The 27,044-nt window shown below is 41.2% G+C and overlaps 1 protein-coding gene across 1 annotated transcript; it reads left to right on the top strand.

The window, feature by feature from the left end:
- The first annotated feature begins 820 nt into the window (after nt 1–820).
- specc1la (sperm antigen with calponin homology and coiled-coil domains 1-like a) lies at nt 821–25,281 on the top strand. Its single transcript, XM_063897474.1, has 17 exons — nt 821–1,032; nt 6,939–7,093; nt 7,169–7,307; nt 7,454–8,241; nt 8,499–9,386; nt 10,036–10,243; nt 10,330–10,403; nt 10,769–10,944; nt 11,213–11,376; nt 11,472–11,593; nt 11,974–12,064; nt 14,346–14,435; nt 15,004–15,157; nt 15,296–15,398; nt 17,699–17,815; nt 18,290–18,349; nt 20,094–25,281. The coding sequence occupies exons 2-17, from the start codon at nt 6,971–6,973 to the stop codon at nt 20,181–20,183; spliced, it is 3,387 nt and encodes a 1,128-aa protein (XP_063753544.1). The 5' UTR covers nt 821–1,032; nt 6,939–6,970; the 3' UTR covers nt 20,184–25,281.
- Nucleotides 25,282–27,044: the final 1,763 nt, after the last annotated feature.

Raw genomic sequence — 27,044 nt, 5'->3', positions numbered from 1 at the left:
TAAAAATACCCAAAACTTAGGAGAAAAGAGAATAACACTCAAAAATGAACAATAAAGCAGATATACAACAAACATCAAAGTCATTGAAAGGGCAAACACATACCAGGCAATTAACCATTGTTAACAAAGGGATTCAAGGACAAACATTTTATACCAACCATATGCTAACAATACTAGGAAGTCTTATAATAATTAAGATGTTTTATATATATATATATTAACAAAGTATGTGAATAGCTGTACTTTAGAAGGGATAAATTAAGTGCATTACTTGAGTTGATGTACTCACTTTCAAACACTGCTCAAGTACAAGTACCTCCAATTTGTTCTTACATTAGTACATTAATTGATGAAAGTAGTTGAAAAAGAACAATATTTACCTCCAAATTCTAGTAGAGTAGAAGTATACTGTAGCATAAAATAGAAACACTCAAGAAGATTGAATTATACTCAAACGAAAACTTGTGTGTGCAAGTGCATTACTTCGTTTATTTCCAACATTGCTCAAGAAGAAGTGCCTTAAATCTGTTCTTGAATGGTACTTGAGTACATATCATTAGTTTCTTTCCAACACTGCTTAAGAACCTCACATTTGAATAATAGAGTGCATTTCTTGAGTAAATACTGGAGTACTCAGTTACCTTTCCTCCCTTCCCAGGGGTATTTATAACTGTTTCTCCTGCAGCCAGTGAAGTGTCTCCCTGTTGAAGAGGGTGGAGTGCATTACTTGAGTGCATTTCCATCACAAGTACCTCACATTTAAATAATAAAGTGCATTACTGGAGTAAATACTTGCCTACTTTCCCTCACCATCAGGAGTATGTTGTATGTGTTTCTCCCACCTCCCTGTTAAAGAGGGTGGTGGGAGATGCTGATGCAACCGGAGGAGGGGGCCGACGATCCGGCTGCTGCCAGCAGAGAGAGCCGCTGCTGCTGCCTGCTGTGAACTCCTTATTACTACCAGAGATAACCAGGAATAACCTCTGGATATTTACCAAAGTATCAAGCAACAGGAACAAGGAGAAACATCAGGTATGAGCATTTTATCTGCTTTACTGACACTGACTTTTCTTATAGCCGGCTATGCTAACATTGTTAGCCCAGTATTAGCATTAGCTTTGCCATTTGTTTCTGACAGCTGTGAGGAATTTATTGACTGAAAAGGGAAATGATGAAAGCTGCTTTAAAGTGACTTTAACTACAAACACTCGGTAAGTATGTGTGTTGGTTTTAAAAAGCTTGGTATGCTTTGTTTTTAAGCATTATATCAGATTTTTGGTCAACTGTCAAGGTGGGAAATTCAGTTGACGTACTGTACGTAACATTTCAAAATAAATGTCTATGTTGACGTTTAGACATTTATCCATAATGTGTGTCAAAATAACTCAGTGTTTATCATATGTGTTGCTGTGATAGGGCTTTTGTATTTCTTATAGGCAAATCATGTTTAATTGCAACAGATTTTTTGACTGTCATTTTATTCACACATCTTTTGATTATTCTCAGCAATGGTTTGAAATCTGTAATACAGTTCTAGTTTGACATCTAGATGACCTAAAGCCTAAAATGTGAGAATACTTTAGATTAGGTTTTGTTAAGCTTTCAGCTCTGTAAACTGGAGGTATTATTTACCCCTTACAGAAGCTTAAGAGTGAAAGGAGCAGTCGAATACATTATAGGAAAGATAAGCGAATGAATAAGCATGTGTGTATACAGATATAAAGATATATAATGTTATTATATATAACATAGCGTTATACTTTCATATACATTTCCCTCATTGCAATGAATAATTGGACCTTACTTGTGAAGAATTTTCCTTGGAAATGATTGAAACAGTTGTTCAAAATCTGTATTTACTGCAAAGGAAACATAGTGCCCATAATACATCTATAGCTCTACGTATTATAACTCGTTTTTTCCACTTATGTTCACATGTTTTTGTTCTGTTGGAGTTTTTGTTGTAATATTATAACAAAGTAGTGAAAGTAGTTGAAGGGAACGTTTTTTTAAAGGGCTGTGCCTACGTGTCGAGCTCGGTGCTTTTGTTTTGAAAAGCGCACGTCCAAACAGGAAATGCAATTACTGAAATTCCCTGCATGCCTGACCTTAATGCTAACAGCTAGCTCAGGTTATCTCCTTTAGTTTAACCATGGTTTAAAGTGTCCCTTTGGTCTCTTAACGTATTAAAACCCACATGTCTCTTCCCCCCAGAGTCGGGTTGTTGTCTTTACATAAACAGGTCTTTTTGTGAAGTTTATGTTTGTGTGTTTTCATGACAAACTGTTACTGCTAAAGTTAGCTGGGCTGATGCTAATGTAGGTGTAGCCTGGAACAATGTACATTTGCCCCCTGAGAAAAGTCAACAGTGGGCTTTTCAGTGGCATATCTTACACAGAGGTGGAAAGAGGACTCCGATCTTGTACTTGAGTAAAAGTAGAAGTAGTGTAGGGATCCTCTGTGGTAAGTAAGAGACCTGCATTCAAAGGGTTGCTCATATAAAAGTATTGGCTTGTAATGGGGTAAAAGTTCAAAGTAGCATCAAATCAAAATAGTCAATTAAAGTACAAGTTCCCCAAAATTGTACTTAGTAAAATACTCAAGTTAATGTAGCTAGGCTATACTACTGCCCACCCCTGGATCTTGTGAATCCCCCTCTCTGTCAGGTCATTTTCATTTTCTCTTCACAAGAAGCGATGACTACAGATGTTTCCCAACTTTCCTGGAATCGCTTGGAAAGAGCAATACATCTCAGCCCCCTCTCTGAATCAATAACCAGGTCTGCAGATATGACTTAAGAGATGTTTTCCCGATTATTGCTTTATTTTGCGGGGAAAACCCACAAGCCTTGGAACCTTGCCCCCAAAGTGACATTTAACCAGTGGAAAAAATATTGCATTTGATAACTAAGCTCAGTTAAAACAGAACATCACCTTGGATTTGGAGAAACTGGGAATGCCATTTTCATTCTATATAAACCAAACACAAATATCCTAATGAGGAAAAGAATCTGCACATTAATCGACAAATATGATGAAAGTGACTCTTATCTTTTTAGTTACGTTTTTTATTGAAGATTTTAGATTTATTTTTGCCTTTTTTGAAATATTGACATTTTCTTCTTGTCTTAAATAAATACAAAATGTTTTGATAGTTGGAAAACGTCAGAAATTGCTCTGATTTTAGTCTGTCTTTTCTGGAAACTGATGATTACTTTCAATGTTTTTATCAATTGTTGACTTATTTTCTGTATTCATGTTTTGGTCAGAACATATAAAGAAAAGTTGAAAGTCTAGTTGGTCTTTCAATGTTTTTGTTTTAGTTCACAAACTAAATATTTTCACTTTTTTATGATTTATAAAATATCTTTTTTGTACGTAAAATAAGTTTTGTTGTATTTTAATTATAATCTTTTAATTCTATCAGATTGTTGTTGACGCGTTGCAATACCTGAAATTACAAATCCCATTTAACTGAAGGCTTCATCATAAAAAACGTCTTCTTGGATTCCAGACTCGAGTTTTAATAGTGAGGCATATTTTTATGAAATACTGAAACTCAGTGTCTGCTGTGTCTCCGGCAGACTGGTGCCTGCTTGTCCTCGTTCACACACTCACTCTTTTTACTGGAGACGCCGCCACAGGAAGCTCATGTTTTGGCAAGGAAGTGCCCCCCCGCAGTTAAGGCATGAATAAGGAATGAGAGCAGGGAAGGGGTATTAATGAGTAACCTCAGCTACCCCCCAGAACTCCAAGCTCCTTCTCTTCCCAGACTTTACTCGGCTGTTTCTTCTTCTGGTGTTTGTATTTGTTCAGCTGTCTGTAGAGAAGCACTTGTTCCTCTGGTCCGCCTTCCATCAGATCCTTTGCATTCATAAACCCTGGAATCAGATACTGTAAATCCGTTTCATTTAAATCAGGCTTGTAGGTTAAATAAATGAGAATGCATGCACTGCAGAACTGTCAAAGAGTTAGCAGACTAAAGCACAACATAAACGTCCCATAGCTTCTCTCTGTGTCATATCGGTCTTTCAGACGGGAGAAAATATCTGCTATGGTCAAAACACAAAGCGTCCAAAAAAGAGGATTCCCCAAAGTCTTTAGAGGTTTTAAACACAGCGTAATAGAACTGTTTCAATGCATACTGTAAATACAAACCTTCCCCTCTGATGATAAGGGCTGTGCTTTTGTGATTTCCCCCTATGAATCAGATGTATCTTAACCCTTCTCAGCATCTACGTCACTGCAGGCCCGTAGTCGGAAGTAAAAACAAAACAAATATCGTCTCTGGGAAATAATAAATCCCTTTGACTTGACGGAGAGGATGATTTAAAGTTGCATCTGCTGCAGGGGAACAGCTGAAGTCTATCAGAGAAGTTTGTTGTTGTATAAAGTACAGTAGCAGGATTTTGGGGGATTTTCTGGAAGTTTCAGGAAGGAGAAGGATAGTGTCTCAGATCTCCCCCCGCTGCTCCCCCTCCTGTATCAGATCCTAACTATTGATCTATTTCTGTAGTGTGTTTTCAATGTTGGTGCTCCTGTTAAGCTTCCCACAGTTGTTCTACTGTCTGATTTACTGCTCATATTTCTGTATATTTGTATTTCAAAATCAAAACAACAAACGTCTGCTGAGGAAAACAACAGCTGTGACTCCGAGACAGAAAGGGGAGGGGTTTCCTGTCTGAGATAAATAACTTCAGCTCACTTTTTATTCCCAACCATGAAAAGAACATTTACTTCAGGACTATTTGAACATACTTGCACGTGAACGTTTTTAAAAATATCCTGCTACTTTTTATTTTTACTCCAACACAGTTAATTCTCCCATAAATAAAAACATGATATGTTGATAGATAGAGTCGGAGGATGAAACCCTCTTTATTAGTCACATACATGCACACAGCAGAGCACACACAGTGAAATGTGTCCTCTGCATTTAACCCATCCTAGTACTAGGAGCAGTGGGCAGCTATTGTGCAGCGCCCGGGGAGCAGGGATTGGAGGTGTCCGGTGCCTTGCTCAAGGGCTGGGACCTCTCCAAGTAGCAGTCCACCTTCCATATTTCAAGTCTGTTCGGGGACTTGAACCGGCGACCCTACGATTCCCAGTCCAAGCCCACTGACTGAGCCACTGCTGGACAAATATGATGTGCTATTATGCAGCACTGCCCTACTGATAAATACAGCGTTTTAGATAATAATAATATATTTGATAAATATAGGCACCTTTTTAAGGCTCTCAACAAAAAAAAAACACCAGCAGAAAAACAACACAATATAATCAGTAAGAACAGAGGATGTGTCTGAATAGTGATCAGGGTGGATATGCTAGATAGATTTTGGATTCAGAACATATAGGAGCTGATTTCTCGATTTGTTGATGAAGTCGAGAGTATAGAATTATGGCATGACTCCTGGCCGAGTCTATGAAATGATGGAGTTCTCATCATTTTTTAAAAGGGTACCGGTAATCAACAAGTAGGCTATATAGAAATGTTGCCTTTTCCAAAGACTGAAATGCTAAATTGTTAACAGAACATATTGTAATCCTTTTCTGTGGTTGCTGATTTGAATATGTCGTGTAGATGACTGTCCATCAGAAGCAATGTTAAGCTTATTTTGTAGATTTTTGGAAGTTGTGATTCTGCATAATAGAAGATAAAACTCTTTCCCTGACGCACAATCTCCTGAATGTGTCCCAGTTAGAAAGCCATCTCTTCTTTCAGTGGAGAACCTGTTGTTGTGAGCTGGGGAAAGATGATCACACACATCTTTGCGTCACAAAATCTGCCTGCATTAAGTCGTGTTGGTTTGAGCTTTCACTTTGATCTGTGAAGGAATCCACTTCTTCCTTTTTTGGCTCTGCTGATTTTTCTACAAACTGCCAGAATAAGTCCTGCCCATTTTTGTGTGTGCTGAGGAGCGAGGAGCCACCCACTCAGAATAAATCAGATTAACGGCTTTATCTGATTTCTGATTCTGTGAACCTCCACAAACACACGGCAGACATCTGGTGGAGGAAGGATTTAGCCTTTTAAAAGCCTCTGTTTCAGTCTTTACTCTACTATATGTTCCCTTATCCTCTCCTACAGTTGTTATTACAGCTACCACATATTTGCATTGAAGCTAAAGTGCTTTAAACGGCATCAGTAATGATATCAATATTAACTGAACTGCAACGTGTTACCTTTTTTACTGAAAGTCGTACAGGAGATGGTCTGTCAATGGGAATATATCAGATAAAATGAGTGTGAGAAAAACGTTAATTAGAATGGTATGATGATTTGTTTGATTTAATCTTTTAAAATCTAGGTTTTGGAGAGAAACTTGAATAAATCCACTTATTTAAAGCAATATAAATAGAATTATTGAGGGATTTATGACCCGTTTGTTCGCCAAAAAAACACATTTCATATTATTAGAAAATCAACTGCTGTTTGAAGTTCAAGGGATATATTGTTGTAAATAAATTGTACATTAATTTGTATTCACATTGTTTTGAATACATAGAAAACTTTGTTGAATATAATACAGAATATCTATGAAATATGTCACTTAATCAGGGGTCTTTGGTTCATTCAATGACAGAAAAGGGAAGGGAACCACATATTCTGCAGCTGCAAACTGCTGAAAATAAAGCACAAGCAGAGGATTTCATAGCTTAAATAAACTGTATTTACATCAACACTGATTGGACTTGCAGATACAAGGCAGTGAATTCAATATTTGTAGGGATCAGGAGAATAATCCAAATGATCCACCACTTTCTCAACCTCAAATATCTTGAAACAGACAAAGGAAAAACATCATTTCCACAAGCGCTCAGCTATTCAGTGTGTTCTAGGTTGAGGGAATAACCTCTGTGGAAAGAATTCCTCCTTCATGGAAAAAACTGGAGCTCTCCCTCCGAGCCCTGACACACATCCCTCTCTATGCACAGATCGTAGATGTATCTGCAGCAGAGAGCGCAGCATGAAGAAGTCGGTGCGGCCCGCGGTGAGTAAAGCCAGCGGGGAGCGAGGGAAGGCGGAGGCCTCGGGGAACACGGGGCCCGGAAAGCCTGCAGCCAAGAGCAGCGCTGCACCTCTGTCTAAGGTAAGAACCATCACAGGATCCTATGTGTTAAGCAACTGAAGATTCTTATCAGACATCTTTCTTTGGTGTTTTCAGGTGAAGAGCAACGATGATCTTTTAGCAGCGATGGCCGGAGGGAATCCTGCATCGAGTAACGCCGTCAACAAGACCAAGAGGACGGCCTCCACCGGGACCAACGTGAGCAACCTGGACAGCAAGCCAAAGACGACAGCAGGTAAAATAACACGCATTTAACTATTCAGATTCTTTATGCATTATTCTGCGAGTCAAAGCAAAATGCGATGTTGTTTAAGTAGAACCAAATATTCCATTTCTACAGTTTTATCTTCAGTAAGTATTATTTTGTTGTGCTCCTACCAGGAACTTCATCAAGGCGTACAACCTCCTCCAATGCCAAGGAGCCAAACTCCTCCCGAGACCGTCTCCGGAGCTCCAGGACGGCGGCCTGTAAGAAACAGCCGGGGACGGGGCCAGCGGCGGGGGATGCAGCGGCGGCGGGGAAGCGATCCCGCAGCCAGGTCCTGGCCGAGTCCGAAGGCCGCATGAGCAAATCTAAATCTGACGGTCAGATCAGCGACAAGGTGGCTCTGGAGACCAAAGTAAAGGACCTGCTGGGTCTGGCCAAAAGCAAAGACGTGGAGATCCACCACCTGCGCAGCGAGCTGAGGGGCATGAGGGTGCAGCTGGGCCTGGGGGGGAAGGAGGCCCAGCAGCAGCAGCAGCAGGAAACAAGGGAGGAAGAGGAGGAGGAGGAGGAAGAAGAGGAAGAGGAAGAAGAGGAGAAGCCGCCTCCTCATGTGTCAGCCATCACCGCAGCCGATGTGGAGTCCACCCTGATCCTCCTCCAGGAGCAGAACCAGGCCATCCGGGAGGAGCTGAACCTGCTGAAGAGCGAGAACCGCATGCTGAAGGACCGGCTCAACGCGCTGGGTTTCTCCCTGGAGCAGCGGCTGGACGCCTCCGACAAACTGTTCAACTACGCCTCCCTGAGCCCGGAGCTGGCGTCCGGCGGAGGGCAGAGCGATGGAGGAGGGGCGGGAACGCTGACCTCCTCCGTGGAGGGCTCGGCCCCCGGCTCCCTGGAGGACCTGCTCACCGGACACCAGCATGGAGGCTCCGCAGACAACCTGGACAGTGAATCCAGCGAGGTGAGGGGTATAGATCATCCTTATTCATACAGCACCTTCCAAACAAAGGTGAGCAGTTTGCCTCCTGGACCCTGCCGAGGTACTTTGTATCTAACAGCTGCCGAGTTCTTTCCACTGAAATCGGTTTAATGCAGGGTCTAAATTTCAGTTTGCCGTGCTATGGCTACACAATGATGGCCAAAATGATAATCTCGAATAACTTGTTGACCCTAAAGTCGGTGTGTTTGGGTCCTCACTGAAGTCTCTTTCTCCTCCAGGTGTACCAGGCGGTCACCTCCAGCGATGACGCTCTGGACGCTCCTTCCTCCTCCTCAGAGTCGGAGTGCGCCCCCAGCAGGGAGCGCTCCCGACGGGGCAGCAGCGACAACGCCAGCGAGGTGTCTGTGGCCTGCCTGACGGAGCGCATCCACCAGATGGAGGAGAACCAGCACAGCACGGCGGAGGAGCTGCAGGCCACACTGCAGGAGCTGGCCGACCTGCAGCAGATCACCCAGGAGCTGAACGGGGAGAACGAGCGCCTGGGAGAGGAGAAGGTGATCCTAATGGACTCTCTGTGCCAGCAGAGCGACAAGCTTGAGCTATACGGCCGGCAGATCGAGTACCTGCGCTGCCTCCTGGAGGAGCACCACATCTCCTACAGCCTGGAGGAGGACATCAAGAGCGGCCGCTACCTGGAGCTGGAGCAGCGCTACGGAGACCTGGCCGACAACGCACGCTTCGAGAGGGAGCAGCTGCTGGGCGTGCAGCAGCACCTGTCCAACACTTTAAAGATGGCCGAGCAGGACAACGCCGAGGCCCAGGAGATGATCGGGGCGCTGAAGGAGAGGAACCACCAGATGGAGCGCATCATGGAGTCGGAGCGTCAGGGCCGCGCCGCCATGGGGGCCGCGCTGGAGGAGTACAAGGCGGCGGTGAGCAGCGACCAGGCGGAGCTGAGCCGCTGCAGAGCTCAGCTGGACCAGGAGAGGCAGCGGGTCGCTGAACTGTACTCCCTCCACTCTGCCGGGGACAAGAACGATATCTGCCAGCTGCTGGAGGGGGTGAGGCAGGGGAAGGAGGAGGCAGAGGCCAAGGCGGCAAAGCTTCAGGAAGAGCTGGAGAAAGCCCACAGTGAACTCACACGCCTGCAGGAGACCTTCAGTAAGGTGGGTCGCAGCCGGAGCAGGGTGGCGTGATGATTATCTGAGCAATACACGATCAATAATACGAAGAGTGGCTTGCATTCAGCAAACAAGCGCAGCATCTACCCCACCTGCACAGTAGGGGGCGCTCTTCACTAGGGCATTATAATGATATGAAGAAGCTCTAGAGGGAGTCTCCCCCCCTGCCTCCACTGGACTCCTTTGTTTTACTTCCAGAACATAGTGACATCACGATGTAACACTCGTGCTGCTATTGGCTAGTGCCCCAACATGTTAACAACTCTGATAATGATCAGTCACTTATTGCTTTCGACCGTGAAAGGCAGCTATTTATAAAATGAAATCCAGATCATGCATCATCCTCCTGAAGCAATGACTGTGTTTGACCTGAATTAAGCTTTAATCTAGGGTGCAAGAAATGAGAAACAGTAATAGTTTTAGGTCACCTTAATGAGAGCATGAGCCAGAGTAGACCTTACCCGTCAGGTCTCCAGAGGTTACTAGGGCTGGGTGACTTTAATGCACAGACCAAAATAACCCGGTACGACGTAGTTTTGAAACTCCTTCAGTCAAATGATGTATGATTTTACTCAAACCCAATTTATGAAAAGGCATTTTGATGCATTAAACTATCCCCTCTTACTGTGTGCAGCTGGACGGGGAGTACAGGGACTTCCAGGACCGGGTGCAGCGGCAGATGACGGAGCAGGAGCGCATCGTGGAGAAGCAGCGGGTGGACCTGCAGGAGAAAGAGACTGAGATCGCCGACATGAAGGAGACCATCTTCGAGCTGGAGGACGAGGTGGAGCAGCACCGAGCGCTCAAACTCCACGACAACCTCATCATCACCGACCTGGAGAGTGAGTGGGCGAGACTATGAATCCCCCCCGGGTCTTCAGTACACGTGCTTGTGGTATTGAATGCATGTATTTCTTTTGTATTTCAGACTCTGTGAAGAAGCTGCAGGACCAGAAGCACGACATGGAGAGAGAGATCAAGATCCTTCACCGCAGGCTGAGGGTGAGAGCGCTGCAGCTGTGGACCTGAAGCTGCCTTCAAAACTAAAGCATGAACAGCTACTGAATAAGGATACTAACTAACGATCAAATGACTCTGTATGAAACACACACAATTATCTGTCTGTCTGCTGTTGCCTTACTGTGTGTGTGTGTGTGTGTGTGTGTGTGTGTGTGTGTGTGTGTGTGTGTGTGTGTGTGTGTGTGTGTGTGTGTGTGTGTGTGTGTGTGTGTGTGTGTGTGTGTGTGTGTGTGTGTGTGTGTGTGTGTGTGTGTGTGTGTGTGTGTGTGTGTGTGTGTGTGTGTGTGTGTGTGTGTGTGTGTGTGTGTGTGTGTGTGTGTGTGTGTGTGTGTGTGTTATGTGTGCAGGAGGAGTCGATGGAGTGGCGTCAGTTCCAGGCCGACCTGCAGACGGCCGTGGTCATCGCGAACGACATCAAGTCCGAGGCTCAGGAGGAGATCGGAGACCTGCGGCGCCGCCTGGTGGAGAACCAGGAGAAGAACGAGAAGCTGTGCAAGGAGCTGGACGAGGTCAAGACCCGCAAGTAAGAGGAGCTCCAGCGCTCACACTGACATCTGATGACTGTCTGTAAACAACGTGAGGGGAGAGTTAAAAGAAAATGGCCTTAAGTAGGGCCAATAACTTTGTATGGTGTTATTAGATCTAATGTGAATTGTTATTACCCCTCAACCGTAGCAAATATTTCCCAAACAGTCTGTGTGAATAATACTCATTCTTTACCCATAATGCATTAATGTACACTATCTGTCCTCCGAGTGTTCTTACCGATTGGACTGCTTTGTGTTTCCCAGGCAGGACGAGGAGCGGGGCAGAGTGTACAACTACATGAACGCAGTGGAAAGGGACCTGGCCGCCCTCAGGCAGGGGATGGGGCTCAGCCGGAGATCCTCCACCTCCTCGGAGCCGTCGCCCACCGTCAAAACGCTCATCAAGAGCTTCGACAGCGCCTCGCAAAGTAAATACAGAGGCTTCCTCACTTGTACATGTTGCTCCGTTTTGCTGGAGGTCACGACATATTCAGTTTAACTCTCTATGTTTCTGTAACCTCAGGTCCACCGGCCAACGGCACTGCCACGGTGCCTCCGACAGCAGCAGCCACTCCGCTGCCTCGCACCCCCCTCAGCCCGAGCCCCATGAAGACCCCCCCGGCAGCCGCTGTTTCTCCCATACAGGTAGAGGACCAACAGCCTTTAACTGTTAAAATAATACATCTGATTCAGGTGTACAGCGTACAGTAACACCTGTTTAGCTCATTTTAAACTGAGGTACTTAATTAATTAATGTGCATTCTTCTTAACCCGTCTCTTTTATGTATTTTAATAATATTTATTTGTAGTTTAATGATATATTTGGCATTGTTTGTTGTTTATAGACACTCCATTAATACATCAGGATTTTTTCCAGATATTATTTTACATTTCTTTGTACTTGAATAATATGTATATTTTTTGCTGTTTTAGAGCCACTCCTTTAATATGTATTAAAACATTTTTGTATATTTGTTTCTATAATATTTAGATCTTAATATTTTGTGCGGTTTTTGCCGTTCCAGAGACACTCCTTACCTGGCTCTATGTCAGCAGCCAAGCCGCTCTCCTCGCTGAGCGACAAGAGGCCGAGCTACACGGACATCAGCATGCCAGGTGAGGAGCACATCACACTCCACACGCTGCATAAATAACTCCTATTTTTAATACCATATATTACTTTTACAGATGTGAGTAACATAGTACTGCTATCCCTCTGAAACTTGAGTCCCCCCCACAAACTGTGGCCATTTTTGCTGCAATGTTTAGCTTAATGACTCAAAACGCGACATCACTTTTCATGCCATAAATTAATTGAAGAAGCAGAGAAAAGAACAAAAATGTAATCTACATATAACTCCTTAATCCAAGTACGCACAAGCATTAGAAATATTAGGGAGAAGTGGTCTACATGCTAAATGTATTGAACAGCAGCCTGGAATATTATGGCCTTGTGATTCCAAAGGAGCAGGTCTGAAAGCTAAACAAGCATTCTGTTAACGTGATCCAGCGTTGGAAAAATAAAATAAATGTTTACAAGATTAGTAAACAAAGTTCCGATGCTACCGCTGAAGTTGTATAAAAAATATTGCAATTAGATTTTTTTTTTGGGGGCTTTTTGCCTTTAATCGGATAGGACAGTGGAGAGTGACGGGAAAGTGGGAGAGAGAGTCGGGGTGGGATCCGGAAAGGACCACGGGTCAGGAATCGAACCCGGGTCGCCGGCATACGGTGAAGGTGCCACGGCCAGGGCCAGGGCCTTGCAATTAGACTTTAATATGATAATAACATTTTAGAAGTTGACTGTTTTTACGCAGCAGGAGTGAAAATGAGTCAAAAAGTGTGTTTTTATTATTATGTTTTATTCCTGAAAACATTTTTTAATCATTAAATCTGATAATGTCAAAATGGCTGAACGAAAGTAGGGCGAGTTGCTGCAGTTAATCGAGTTGCTGCAGTTAATCGAGTTGCTGCAGTTAATCGAGTTGCTGCAGTTAATCGAGTTGCTGCAGTTAATGGAAAAGAGAGGAGAGGAAATGCCACACACTGAAACTGAAATGGTGTGATTTTCTTTTTTGTCAGTCGATGAAACTCAACGGTAATTTCCAGTTGTGGCTATGACTATATGTAAAGTCTATGGGCTATGATAGTTGATGGAAAAAGAGAAGCTGTCTTTTAAGCTGGTATAAGAGGATTTAACATGAGTCCTTTGGTACTCCTCTGCTTCACCTCTCAGTAAACTAACAATGCTCAGGATGGGACCCCCCATCTCCTCATGAGAAATGCTGTGTTCTCCCTGGAGGATGGCGTGAGCAGGTTTCCTGTGTGTTGACTTCATGTTTAAGTTTATCAAAACACCAGAGTGGATGATAAGAGGGGAGCAATGATCCACCACTCACTCTGCAGTTCTTCCCACAGTTCATCTGTACAGCGATGAGTTCAAGTGTTTAATGTGAACGTGCAGACTCGGCCATAGCCTCCGATGTTCCTGTTAGTTTTCCATCATTTATTGGTTTATTTTGCCTCTTCTTCGTCACTATTCCCCGAGCTCAGAGTCACTGGAATGCGTTTCTTTACTGACCTGGTTATCTAATATCAGAGGAGGTCTCTTATAGAAACACTAAATATGATGCATTAATTAATCAACTCTGCAGGGCTCACACCACTCGAGCATTATGAGGAAAAGACAGAATATTTTATGATATTTTCGGGGAAATTCTGTGTTTTTTTTACAGAATCAAATGATATAAAAAATGTGTAGAAAATATTATAATATCAAGATATTTATACAAGCAAGAACGTTAGAGGAAGAATGAAAATATCAAATAGAATAAATATATTTATATAAACACAAGTAGTTGGAGATAAACGTCCAAAATAATATACATATATTTAATTAAACATACAAATATACTCCAATCAATCAAATGTATATTATAACTGTCAGCAATAATCTGGTTTTATTATCATTAATATTAATACACTACGATGTATAATATCATTTTGACATTTATTGTAATACAGTGAGCACATTTTAACCTTTCTAATAAATGTTTGTTTGATTTATTTTTATTCTATTTTATTATCTATTTATTTTTATTCTATTTTATAATCTATTTATTTTTATTCTATTTATTATCTATTTATTTGTATTCTATTTTATTATCTATTTATTTTTATTCTATTTTATTATCTATTTATTTTTATTCTATTTTATTATCTATTTATTTTTATTCTATTTTATTATCTATTTATTTTTGATTGTATTATTTTTTTATTTCAAATAATATTTCTCTGTTATATTCTATTTTTAAAAAACCTTTTTCATCATTTATTTTACTTGGTATTATTACATTTTACCGTTGAAAAAAACATTCTGGTTCTGATGTGTCCTCAGCTGATCACCTCCTCAGGGGAACCGGGACCAGCAGACCCCCGTCTGCCATCCAGAGGGTCTCCAACATGGATTCCACCAAGACGATATCAGGTTAGAGATGATGGCTGAATGATATCATTAGAAACCTTTTTATATTTGACCACAAAAACAATATAATGTGTTTATCATTTACTCGCATATTTCTCAGGTTTCCTCTCGTGCCTGCAGGGTGAACAAAGGATAAAAAACAGAGACATTTTTGGACTAATTGAAGTAAATTGGGGCCACGTTAACAATAATACATCTGTTAACAAACTCTCACACAACAGTGGCTCATTGCACACATGTTTGGTATAGTTTGCTCACTGTGGGAAATAAAAGAAGAACATTTCAAAGGCAATTTCTTGGGGATATTTTTTATAATTCCCAATTATTTTGGGACAACTTATTAAAAACGTTCATTACTGCGATAAAGTGAAAAGGTATTTGAATCAGGCTTTAGAGGTTTTAGAATATTGGCCTAAACTGGTAAATGTGCATTTATCTTCACTCTTTTTCGGTCCGTCTTGTGGGACATTTTTTGCCTCTTGTTACGGATTTTAGGAACATATTTGTGATTTTCGGGGCCCTTTTTGTATTCTGTCCTTAATTTCTGTTACGGTTTTGGCCTCCCGAGTAGTGTCCCGCCGCAGCAGTGAGGAGATGAAGAGGGACATGTCTGCTCCGGACGGCTCCTCTTCCTCACTGATGGCTCTGAGTGCTGCATCCTCCCCCCTCTCCATGTCCTCCTCCCCCACCGCCTCCATCACCCCCACCGCCCGCAGCCGACTCAGGTACCCCCCAACTCCTCTTTATGGTTCATTAATTTCGATGCTGTGTGACAGTGTGATCTGTTTGGGAAAACTTCAAAATATTTGAAGACTTCGGCGAGTTTTTTGTCATGCCTCTCTTCTTCTGTGTTTTTATTTCAGAGAAGAGAGGAAGGACCCGCTGTCGGCCCTGGCCCGAGAGTACGGAGGCTCCAAGAGAAACGCTTTGTTGAAGTGGTGCCAGAAGAAGACTGAGGGATATCAGGTGGGTCCCTGAAGGCACCGTCTGATCAGAGAGTCTATAACTCAGGTCTCTGAAGGCACCGTCTGATCAGGGTGTCTATAACTCAGGTCCCTGAAGGCACCATTTGATCTGAGTGTCTATAACTCAGGTCTCTGAAGGCACCGTCTGATCAGGGTGTCTATAACTCAGGTCCCTGAAGGCACCATTTAATCCGAGTGTCTATAACTCAGGTCTCTGAAGGCACCGTCTGATCAGGGTGTCTATAACTCAGGTCCCTGAAGGCACCATTTTATCCGATTGTCTATAACTCAGGTCCCTGAAGGCACCATTTTATCTGATTGTCTATAACTCAGGTCCCTGAAGGCACCGTCTGATCCGAGTGTCTATAACTCAGGTCCCTGAAGGCACTCTCTGATCCGAGTGTCTATAACTCAGGTCCCTGAAGGCACTGTCTGATCCGAGTGTCTATAACTCAGGTGTCTGAAGGCACCGTCTGATCCAAGTGTCTATAACTCAGGTCCCTGAAGGCACCATTTAATCCGAGTGTCTATAACTCAGGTCTCTGAAGGCACCGTCTGATCAGAGAGTCTATAACTCAGGTCCCTGAAGGCACCGTTTGATCCGAGTGTCTATAACTCAGGTCCCTGAAGGCACCGTCTGATCCGAGTGTCTATAACTCAGGTCCCTGAAGGCACCGTCTGATCAGAGAGTCTATAACTCAGGTCCCTGAAGGCACCGTCTGATCAGAGAGTCTATAATATCATTCTTTAAAGGCTTTGCAGGAACATTGTCCACAAGCACCTATCAACATCTTTACTAACTTTAACCCTTTCAGTCGAAAGATTCAAATGCTTTATTTGTCAGATGCACAATATCTACAGCGATGTTTTGTGAAAGAAACTCTTGTATCTCAAGTTTCTCCAACAATGCAACGTACAATATACTTAAATTTAAAGGAAAATAAATGAAATGGTGCAATACAATCATGCAATTAAACGCAGGAATAAGAAAAATGTAAACACGCAATACTGTATTAATATATAAACGTGGGAATAACTTCCTTCCTGTGAGCGTGTTGTTGCTGCAGGTCTTATTTGTTGATTCAAGTGCCGTTTCATTGACTCGTATAAAAAAAAAAATCCCTCTTAAAGCATAAACCTAGAAATGATTGGGACTATAACGACAATCAGCCGGTGTGTTGGAGTGTCTCTCGTCATATTAAAGTGATGTTTACCCCCTTTCTAACTGAGGTAAGTTGTGGTTGCCATGACACCTTGGTGCCTCTTCAGGAAGTGTGCCACATTTCACACATCCTGCGAGTTAACCTGCCTCAGAAAAACACCGGTTTTCTCTGAATCACGGCGCGCTTTACAGATTATGGACGTGACCGTGAGGAGATCTCGGCGCGTTGTTGCGTTAGAGCTCAGAGGTTGTTTACGGCCCTGCAAAGGTTAAACTGTGGAAGAGAAGATAAATCCGATGAGTGATAGTGACGCCTCGTATAAATCTCAGCATCACATCAAGCTGCTGGTGAAAAGGCTAACAAAAATCCCCATGAAACTTCCCAAGTTCTTTACGGACATCAGGGCGATTATTATTTGTATTGCAAGTTTTCTAAAATGTCGTTTTTGAATATGCAAATTAGGCATTGTAGTGTAAAACATGTGCTGATTAGCATTCATTTCCCCCGTCGATGAAGCCAGGTTAGAAATTCTTGTTTCATTTTGTGGACAGAAGGATATCTCGTTGTATCATCCTCGTTGTATCACCTCATAAATCAGAACATATTTCCACCAAAAACTGCATTTTGCAAAGTAGTGTTTGAATGGTGTGTGTGAACTAGTCCCATGAAAGCTGGATTTATTGACGACATTTTATTGTGGAAGACTGTGAGCCAGCGTGACATAAATGACCTGATTTATCTATTTTTCGGACTGTAAATGTCGTGTGAATGGACTGTGTTTTTATGTGCATGGTTGCGACAGGTGGGAATGTTTTTCATCTGGGTATTTTAGTTCATATAAACAGACACAGCTAAGGAAAAGGTTTATTGACATTTATTCGTGGTAAACTTGCAGAAATACACTTCATTCTGTGAGTAGCATTTGTAATTAAAATAAATCCAATCCAACTTTATTTATAAGGCACTTTAAAACCTCCAGACAACAATCTACAGAGTGAAGCGGTGGGGTTTGAGACGTTTGTTTCCATACTTCTGCTTCAGTACTGTTAAAGGAGTAGGTTCAAGAGGCTCTTTGTCAGCTATATTTGATCATACTTTTGTAGATTCTTAACTCCTTTTTTGTGATTTTGTGTTTCAGAAAATTGACATCACCAACTTCAGCAGCAGCTGGAACGACGGCCTGGCTTTCTGCGCCGTGCTGCACACCTACCTGCCCGCTCACATCCCCTACCAGGAGCTCAGCAGCCAGGAGAAGGCAAGACTACATACAACATACAACATACAATAAAGTCTGAAGTGTTTCCTGCATCATATCAGCTCCATTGGCAACATCTCAGACAAGGACACCAACGTTTACCACACGGTTACAATCACCGAGGACGGTTTGATCAAAACCCTCTAACGTACATTTGAAGAAGGATTTCACTCTCGCTAATTTTAGAATTGACTTTAGTCTAAACATATCTGATCATGGCCCCCTGTAGGTCAAGCCTTAGTTTCTCAAAGGGTTAAAGAGGGGGACAAACACTTGAACCGTGTAGAAACACTCAATCAAAATGTGTCTGCTCGCCCCCAAAAAAGTTAAGGCAGCGGAAAAAGTCATCTTTCTTTTGTCCTGTTGCAGATATATATTCAGTGAGGTCTTTCCAGGACAACAGAGGGTCCACATATAACTCTATCTGCCATTTAAATCCCACTCACTGTGACTTTGACTCTCTTCTTTCCTCAGAGGAGAAACTTCACCTTAGCCTTCCAGGCCGCAGAGAGCGTGGGCATCAAATGCACTTTGGTGAGTGAAATATCGATGTCAAATCACCTTTGTTTCACGGCTATTTCAGGGTTTGCTGCGGTCATATTTAACTGGCAATATATAAATCCTGCACCTCTGTGGAAACGGCACAATCATGGCTAGAAGAAGAGAGATCTTCACCTGTCTTTGGTGCTGTATAACCGTTTCAAGGCCATACATAATGATTTAAGTAATCAGTTACTTAATTTGACTTCCTCTTTTACCAAAAAGTAAAAATAGAATCTATATGAATAGTATTTTTCCAAGAATCCTCGAGTGTTACCAATTTAAACATACTTGAGTGTTTGCAGTTTCAGGCTACAATTAACCGTGCATATCGGCACTATATCATATAACTCTCTTTTTTAAATATAGAAATAATGTTTATATTTCTTTAATTGTGATATATATTTTTTATTGGATTTGAATTTTTTTCTTTGTATTTTTTAAATGTATTTATTGAATCAAAATTAGTTTGTTTTTTACTTTAAATATAAAGTAAAAAAACCCTGAAAATGTCCCTTTTTTAAAGCTGGGTTTTGGTGTAAAGAGGGTTAAAATAAATATGATTAAACAACATAATTACTCCTAGTGTAAACAGGTCAGAGGAGATGCCTTCATTTGGACACGATGTACGGGAGGAATGCGTACATCAACATGTCTCGATGCTCTCTTTCCTCTTTGCCCTTTTTTAGGGTTATTATTTTTTCTGATCTCCCCTCATAATGTACACACATTAAAACAAACCCATGACAATCATTAACCAGAGATGAACTGCGCTGTGTTTTGCAGTCGCACACTTTGACGTCTCTAGTTCTGCTTTTTATCTCATAAACCTCATCAATCAGTTGCTTCAAAAACCCCCCACGATGTGCAGCGAGGCATCGTTTAAACGCTCTGAACTTTATTTTAAACTCTGGTGGAGATCCTAAAGCCTCAGGAGACTCCACATGTTGGGACACAGTTGTGTAAAATGATGCTGAAATGTATGCATTTGATGGACAAGAAAACAAAATCATCAGTTTTGGGATATTTTTACTTTGTCACTAAGTTTAAATAATGTATTGCTTCAATAAAGACTCCAAAAAAAGGGTTATGAGAAGATGTCAGGATGACTTTACCAACCTTATTAACATCCTGACATTTTGTGCTTATTATTCATTGATAACAATTGAAGGAAGCTAGCGGACTGTTAGCTTAGCATAACGACTAGAAATAGGGGGTTGTGGCTAACCTACATTTATGCTGCTGCTGCTGCTGGTGGTGTTTGGTTAGCTAGGAGGCAGTTAGCTTAGCTTAGCATATAGAATGGAATGGCCTCGCTAGGATAACAAAATGCATTTTCACAACAGCAGAAGAAAACCTAGCACTTTTAACTTCCTGAGTCTCAAACATTAAACTGAAATAGTCAAACTATCAGAAGGTTTTGTAGAGATTATGCAACATTAGGCTTCTTTAATCTGCACATTTAAACGCAAACAGAAGAGCTGTGTTTATGCTAAGCTAACGAGGGGCTAGCTCAAGCTATTATCTAGCATACAGAGTGAGGGATGTCAATGATCTCATCTAGCATGACATTATGTTTTCATGTAGCAGCAGGCTATCAACGCATTGCACATCAAATGCACATCTAAAACAATGAAATAGTCTGTGGTATTTCCATATGTGTGCAGGGTAACACACTCCTCTTCACTATGAACAGTGACTAACTCTCTGACTGTGACCGTGTGTCTCTCCGCTGCAGGACTTGAATGAGATGGTGCACACGGAGCGTCCGGACTGGCAGAGCGTCATGACTTACGTCACCGCCATCTACAAGTACTTTGAGACCTGACCCCCACCCCTTCCCCTCTTCCCCACTGCTCCTGCAGCACAATCAGAGCCACGCCAGCCCTCCTGAGCTCTCAGCAACTGTAATACCTCACTGACACCCCCCACACACACACCGCTGCATGCCGGCCCTCAGTATTAAGCGTAGACGTCGGGCTCTCCTGCTGTTACAGTCACTCTTCAGGTCTGAAGGAGCATCGGACAGACACTCAGTGCCTTCTCCCTGGCTTTCTTCTGGGTTTGTTTTCAGGCAGAGAATATTCCTGATATTCCCAGGGTGTTCGGGGGGATTCCTGCAACACTGACTTTCAGGGTGCAGCACAGAAATGATTTCCCTCTTACAAATCTTAGCTTGTTACACGGCTAATCCTCCACTAATAGTCCCCTTTACATGCACAGTGCATCCTCACTTATATATTCACATTTTCTAACGTCGACAGAGGCTTTCTTTTCCGTTCCTTCACCCCACTTTCTGAAAGGCTTTGCAATATTCATGCATATCCAAAACTAGTTCCTATTCAAGTTTTTGCTAAGGTTTAAACGTGGGTGTGTTGCTTCTTCGAACACTTTGAATACTATGTGGACAACATGAGTTTCTCATGCAGATTCAGAGCTAAGACACTACTCGAATGCGCTGTGTACATGTTCAAAAAAAGCTGCTAAAACCCCAAAAATACCGAGAGATCTGGTGTTTATGTTCTCATGTTCGGGGTAAAAGAGGAGTTTTATGGTGCATGTTAAAGTAGCCTCTTTTAAAGATGGTCCGAGTATTTCGTCGCTGTTTATTTGTTCTCGATATTATGCGAAAACACCTGTGTTCTACAGAATTTCAAAGTGAAAGTCAGTAAGGTTGGAATTCCCCTGAAACGTCCTCGAACGGGAATTGATTTCAGCCTCTTTGCACCGAGTCTTCCAGACGTCACCGTAAATCGAGCTGCCTTTTTTTTTGTTTCTTCTCAAGCGGACAAAGTGCCTGTGTGACTTTTTGATGCAGGAGGTTTTTGTTGTGTCTCTTCACTACAGTTTGTGAAGCTGAAGATTCGAGGAGTCGTTGCCAAATATGTATTCGGAGCCTTTTTGATTGTCGATTTCTGATGTGTTGGGTCGCGAGGACAGAGCGACGCTGCAGTTTAAAGCACAGATAATATGCTACGTTTCACAACACTGCTACACATGGTATTACGCGGCACTAACACACTCTCACTATGTTTGTTTTCCACTGAAATATCATGAAAGGGGACTCATCTTTCAACAGTGTGTGGAGATAATGCTGATGTGTGTGTTTGCTTTTACATTCCCGCACACACAGCATCGTTTCATCAGAACCAAAATATGAGTGAGTAGTATTTAGTCTTTTGATAAAATGTGTTATTTTGACTTTTGGGTTCTGTTGAGAACAGAGAACTTAAGGGGATTTCTTTTTTACCAGATTTGTGTCAAATTGGGACATTTTTGTCCATTTCTGTCCACTGAAAGATTGGTTTGATCAGGATTACATTGATTATATAAGTGTCTGATGGTATTGTAGAAAGAAATCAAACATATTTCTTCATCTTTTACCTTGATGTGCTGTCTGATCATATCAGACAAAGATATGTAAATTTCTCCCTCAAAACTCGACAGATTTCTAAAGAATTGTCCCGATTGGCCTCTTCCTCGAGTCTCCAATGACATTTAAACTTAATTAAAAGATTTGTCACTATGTTTTGCACAAATAAAGCTAAAGGAAAGCATCTAGTGTCTCTAAAAACCTGAGTTAGTGAGTTAGAGGGGTGAAGGTGGACAGATTTTGTTTGTAGATTTGGACGGAATCAGTCCAGTCTTTATGCTAAGCTAACTAGCGGCCAGATGTAGCTCCATATTAGCATACCGACCAACACAAAAAATAAGTGAAAGGGTCTTTTCCTATTATTTTGTCACACATTTATTATATTAATCAGAGCCAGAAACTAACTTTTAGTGGACGTACTTTGCAGTGTTTCCACTCGACACACGACTCATCAAAATACCTTGACACAGAACCATGTGGAATAAGGGTCCGGGTTGAAAAGATACCATGTTTCTCTGAGCCTGAGGGTGTCTCAACACATCTCTTAGCCTCGTGTTGAGAAAGTGGGATCTAGTATTTGGGGAAAAAAGCTGATTTTTTGTTTTCTATGTCAATGCAGCTTCTCATGAAAGCAGTCATTCAACTTCCTGGGAAATTCCGGTTCTTACGAGTTAAATGTGAAAAATGAAACCACTTTCACGTCAGAGTGGTTTTAGTTTATCTTCTAACCCTCGGCAAGAACAAGTGCATCTCCCAACATGTCAAATGACTCCTTTCAACGTCAGAAAAAGCTGCAAAACCATTGTTTTTTAGCACAAAAGTTCAGAAAATTCTTTGTGCCATTGACTTGCATTGTGTGATAAAGCTGGTGTTGTGTTAGAGAGGTAGTTTTTGAAATTCCTAGTATCACTAAACATTACTATAGAAATGCTTTATAGCACATAATGTCAGCAACATCAATGTAATAACACTTTAAATCCCCATATTTAGCATTTAGAAGCATTTCCTGACACTTTAATGTAGTTTTAAGCTGCTTTAAGGAGATTCTTCACGTTTAATGTCCATTATTATAACTTCTCCTATCAATATAATGTGCATTATTATATTCCCTTCATTATCTCCATATGGGGGGTCCACAGGAGGAGTTATAGTGACAGAAAAGCGCATTAATAGTCACTTAAATGTGCCTAAGTCCACATGATAGTGAGTTATAAACCACAGCTGCAATTGTTAATGGGTTAATAGGAAAATAATGGGTGTTTTAGTTGATAATTGAGTCGTTTTTCAAGCAAAAGATGTCAGAAAATCCTTAAATGAGCTTCTCAAATATGTTAATTGAGACCAAATCAGATCAAATCTGGCTTTCAGACTGAAAAACAAGACATTTCAACACTTATTTGAAATTTTCTGACATTTCTTAGATAAAACCTCTCATTTAGAAAAGCGAAATGCATTTAATAATGATTAAAAAATAAGCAGTAGTTGCAGCTTTATTATAAAGTATTCATAAAGTGCTTAAAAATGCTAAAATAATGGGGTGTAAAGCTCCATGTAATGCTGTCTGACTGTGCTTCTCGTGCCTCTACTTGCCACTGTATTTATTTGCATTGTTTCCAATCGTTGTAGTGAGTTTATTACCCTGAGATAAGCTTCTTTTTTAAATGATATCCAACACTAACTTCCTGCCTTAACAGCTCAGCCTTCAAACCGCTGGTATCTCTCCTCAGCAGACAAGGGAAATACTTTCTTTGTAAAAAACCCAGCTGCTATCGATAGCAGAACATCAGAAACAACATTTTTGTCTCGATTTAGAAGCACATCCTGCTCGGTGCCAAGCCACGTCTCCACACTGCAGCTGCAGACGTTCAGAGATATGGCCTGCAACACTTGATACCCTCTGTGCAGGAGAGAGGGAGGTGTTGGTGACTTTCAATAGCAATAATTCAGCCTCAAAGTGATGCATGTTGCAGCATCTCGCTCATTCCTGCAGATATTTCAAAATAAATGTTCCTATTCGGCAAAAAACTTTGTACAAATGGGGTTCATGTTGAGCAATACCCAAGTTATTAGCCTTAAAACTTTGAAAATAGGCTTCTCAGTGACTGTATGACCATTTATGTATTCATTTCTTACTCGTAGAAGCTTGAATTCTGAAAGAAATGTGTGTATTCATCAAGGTATTCACCCACAGACTTACATACATTGCAGCATTTCACTAAATAACGCAACATGTCAAAGTAAAAGTTCCCATTAGACACAACAACCTTGAAAAGATGGGTTCCACGTTGAAGTTATTACACTTGAAACTTAATGATCTTCTAAGGTGTACTTTACCTAGACAAATACCAACGTTCATATCAATTTCCTACTCCTGTTACCTTGAAGTTGCCTCCACGTTGAACAAGGAATCAAAAAACGGAGAAAAGTTGATGCATTGAATCTAGTGAGGAGAAAGAAGGCTGAAGTAAATCAAAAACATCCTGCATCATTACGTGTCTGCCTGTTGGATAAACAATATTACTGAAACCATAACATTTAAGACGCGTAGAACACCTGCAGGAATCGAGACGTGAATTCAATTGTGCAGTTTGAGGGAAGAGGGCATGTTTTTGTCAGACTTTTCTCCATTTGTGGATCATTCGGTAACCGTGGAAGCATGCAGGTAAAAAAGCTCCGTGGTTCAAGGTAACAGCGTGAGTAACGGATAAAAACAGCCTTGATTTTGTGTATGAAGCAGACACTAAAGGGTGTTGTGGTGCCATGATGCTAAGGGATTAGCACCCAGCTGTTTGTGTTTGTTTGGTTGTTGTGTGTATTATCGCTCCCTGCAGAAAATCCTGACACATTTGAATCCTCTCAGTGCTGGAAGTGTGTTTCTGCAGGACTTTACGAGGTGCAGCGCGAGTGAGTCCTGACATTTAGGAGACCAACGCCAGAAGAATGTCATTCCAGGTTCACCCAGAGCCACGAGGAACACGTTGATTAGAAGACGTCTCTAAAGGGTCCACTTCATCACATTCATTTCTCTCTACTTGAAAATGCTCTGATGACTTCACTGAACCTGCTTTAGTTTCCAATGTTGCCTTTGTTTTGTTTTATTGCCACATTTTGTGTTTTTGGTGTGAAGGATCATGTCCTGATTAACGGTCCCTTTAGCAAAGGTGTGAGTGTGAGTGTGTGGGTGTGTGTGTGTGTGTGTGTGTGTACACTAAGCTACAGTGTTAAGTGCACACTACGATGATAATCGGTTGTAAAGAGAAATGATGTTTGTTTTTGTGCTGCTTTATTTTTTGGCAATAGTTATCAAAGGAAATTGAAACAGCCTCTTGTTGTCGTTTCTGTCATAAAGTATATTTCCTCTGACTATTATACTATCATTTGTATTCTATTTTAGCTTGTTGTTGGTCGTGCATGAATATAAAAGGACATGTTACTGTCACAGTTGGTTATTGTGGAGCTACCTTTATTTAAATATGGAATAATCTGCTCATTGTTTCTCCAATAATCAAATGTTTGTCAAAATAAAGCAGAAAAAACTCCAAATGACTAAAAATGTATTCAAATCATTTCAATTATTAATGCTATAAAAACTCAAAGCAAACAAACCAAAGGAGCGATTATCAATACACCAATATCATATAATCTATCTGTTTTGCATTCTGTGCAAACATCTTCATTTGTAAAATGAGTGAAATTTGAAGTATTTTAGTAACTAAATGCATCGATCCAATAAACCAAATGTTTTTACGGATAAAATGCTAAATTTCAACGATTCATAGAAAGTAGAACACAATGTGTGTCTTATTTCCCCAGTACAGCGGTGTAAAGTAACTAAGTATATTTACTCAAAACACAGTTTTGAGTAAATATACTTTACTTGAGTATTCCCATTCAATGCTACTCTGTACTTACCCTAATGTATTTAATCCCTGTAGTGACTTTACAGATTAGGATTAAAGATGGTAAATATAATCTCCCTTAAATCAGACTTTAGTTCACCTGCAGTAAATCCAGCAGCTACCCTGCAGTATACAAAGCCATTCAAACTAGCTGCACCTTTACCAGCTCTGAGAACACTTTAATGATCAATCATTATAAAACATATCAGAGATATTATTCTGAAATGGACCAATCAGACAATGACTACTTTTACTGTCGCTACTTTAAGTACATTTAGAGGAGAGTACTTTCTACTTTCACTGGAGGAACATTTAGAATACTTTCACTGTGACAGAGTATTCCTACACTCTGGTACTTCTACTTTACTCAAGTACAAGACCTGAGTACTTCTACTTTACTCAAGTACAAGACCTGAGTACTTCTACTTTACTCAAGTACAAGATCTGAGTACTTCTACTTTACTCAAGTACAAGACCTGAGTACTTCTACTTTACTCAAGTACAAGACCTGAGTACTTCTACTTTACTCAAGAACAAGATCTGAGTACTTCTACTTTACTCAAGTACAAGACCTGAGTACTTCTACTTTACTCAAGTACAAGACCTGAGTACTTCTACTTTACTCAAGAACAAGATCTGAGTACTTCTACTTTACTCAAGTACAAGACCTGTGTACTTCTACTTTACTCAAGTACAAGATCTGAGTACTTCTACTTTACTCAAGTACAAGATCTGAGTACTTCTACTTTACTCAAGTACAAGACCTGTGTACTTCTACTTTACTCAAGTACAAGACCTGAGTACTTCTACTTTACTCAAGTACAAGATCTGAGTACTTCTCCCATCTCTGGTCCAGTACACATATTAATATCTGGATCACGGAACATAAACTAAATGTTCAACTGAAATAATTTTTTTAAGGAATCAAAAAAACATGTTTTATTAATTATTATTTTGTATAAAAGTATATATTTGGATTATATTATTCATTACATATTATTTTATTTATTTTTTAATTCTTATTTATTTTAGAGAGCAATAACGGGATCCCTGTCACCAGGTGTAAGCTAAGCTGTAACTGTAAACTTTATTATTTCATTTGCGTCTCAGGTTTTTAACACTGACGTTTAACAGACAACAGGCTGTGAACTGACCCGCCCCCTGTGCGTGTGTGTGTGTGTGTGTGTGTGTGTGTGTGTGTGTGTGTGTGTGTGTGTGTGTGTGTGTGTGTGTGTGTGTGTGTGTGTGTGTGTGAGTGTGTGTGTGTGTGTGTGTGTGTGTGTGTGTGTGTGTGTGTGTGTGTGTGTGTGTGTGTGTGTGTGTGTGTGTGTGTGTGTGTGTGTGTGTGAGAGAGAGAGAGAGAGAGAGAGAGAGAGAGAGAGAGAGAGAGAGAGAGAGAGAGAGAGAGAGAGAGAGA

The sequence above is a fragment of the Eleginops maclovinus genome, chromosome 12 (assembly GCF_036324505.1).
Source record: "Eleginops maclovinus isolate JMC-PN-2008 ecotype Puerto Natales chromosome 12, JC_Emac_rtc_rv5, whole genome shotgun sequence".
Taxonomy (NCBI): Eukaryota; Metazoa; Chordata; class Actinopteri; order Perciformes; family Eleginopidae; genus Eleginops; species Eleginops maclovinus.
This window is presented reverse-complemented; position numbering and strand designations above follow the sequence as displayed.

Excerpts from the sequence above, each read along its gene's own strand:
- specc1la (XM_063897474.1), top strand. The coding sequence starts at position 6,971 with ATGAAGAAGTCGGTGCGGCCCGCGGTGAGTAAAGCCAGCGGGGAGCGA. Across the intron at positions 10,945-11,212 it reads GACGAGGTCAAGACCCGCAA|GCAGGACGAGGAGCGGGGCA; the intron begins GTAAGAGGAGCT and ends TGTGTTTCCCAG. Across the intron at positions 11,377-11,471 it reads CTTCGACAGCGCCTCGCAAA|GTCCACCGGCCAACGGCACT; the intron begins GTAAATACAGAG and ends CTGTAACCTCAG.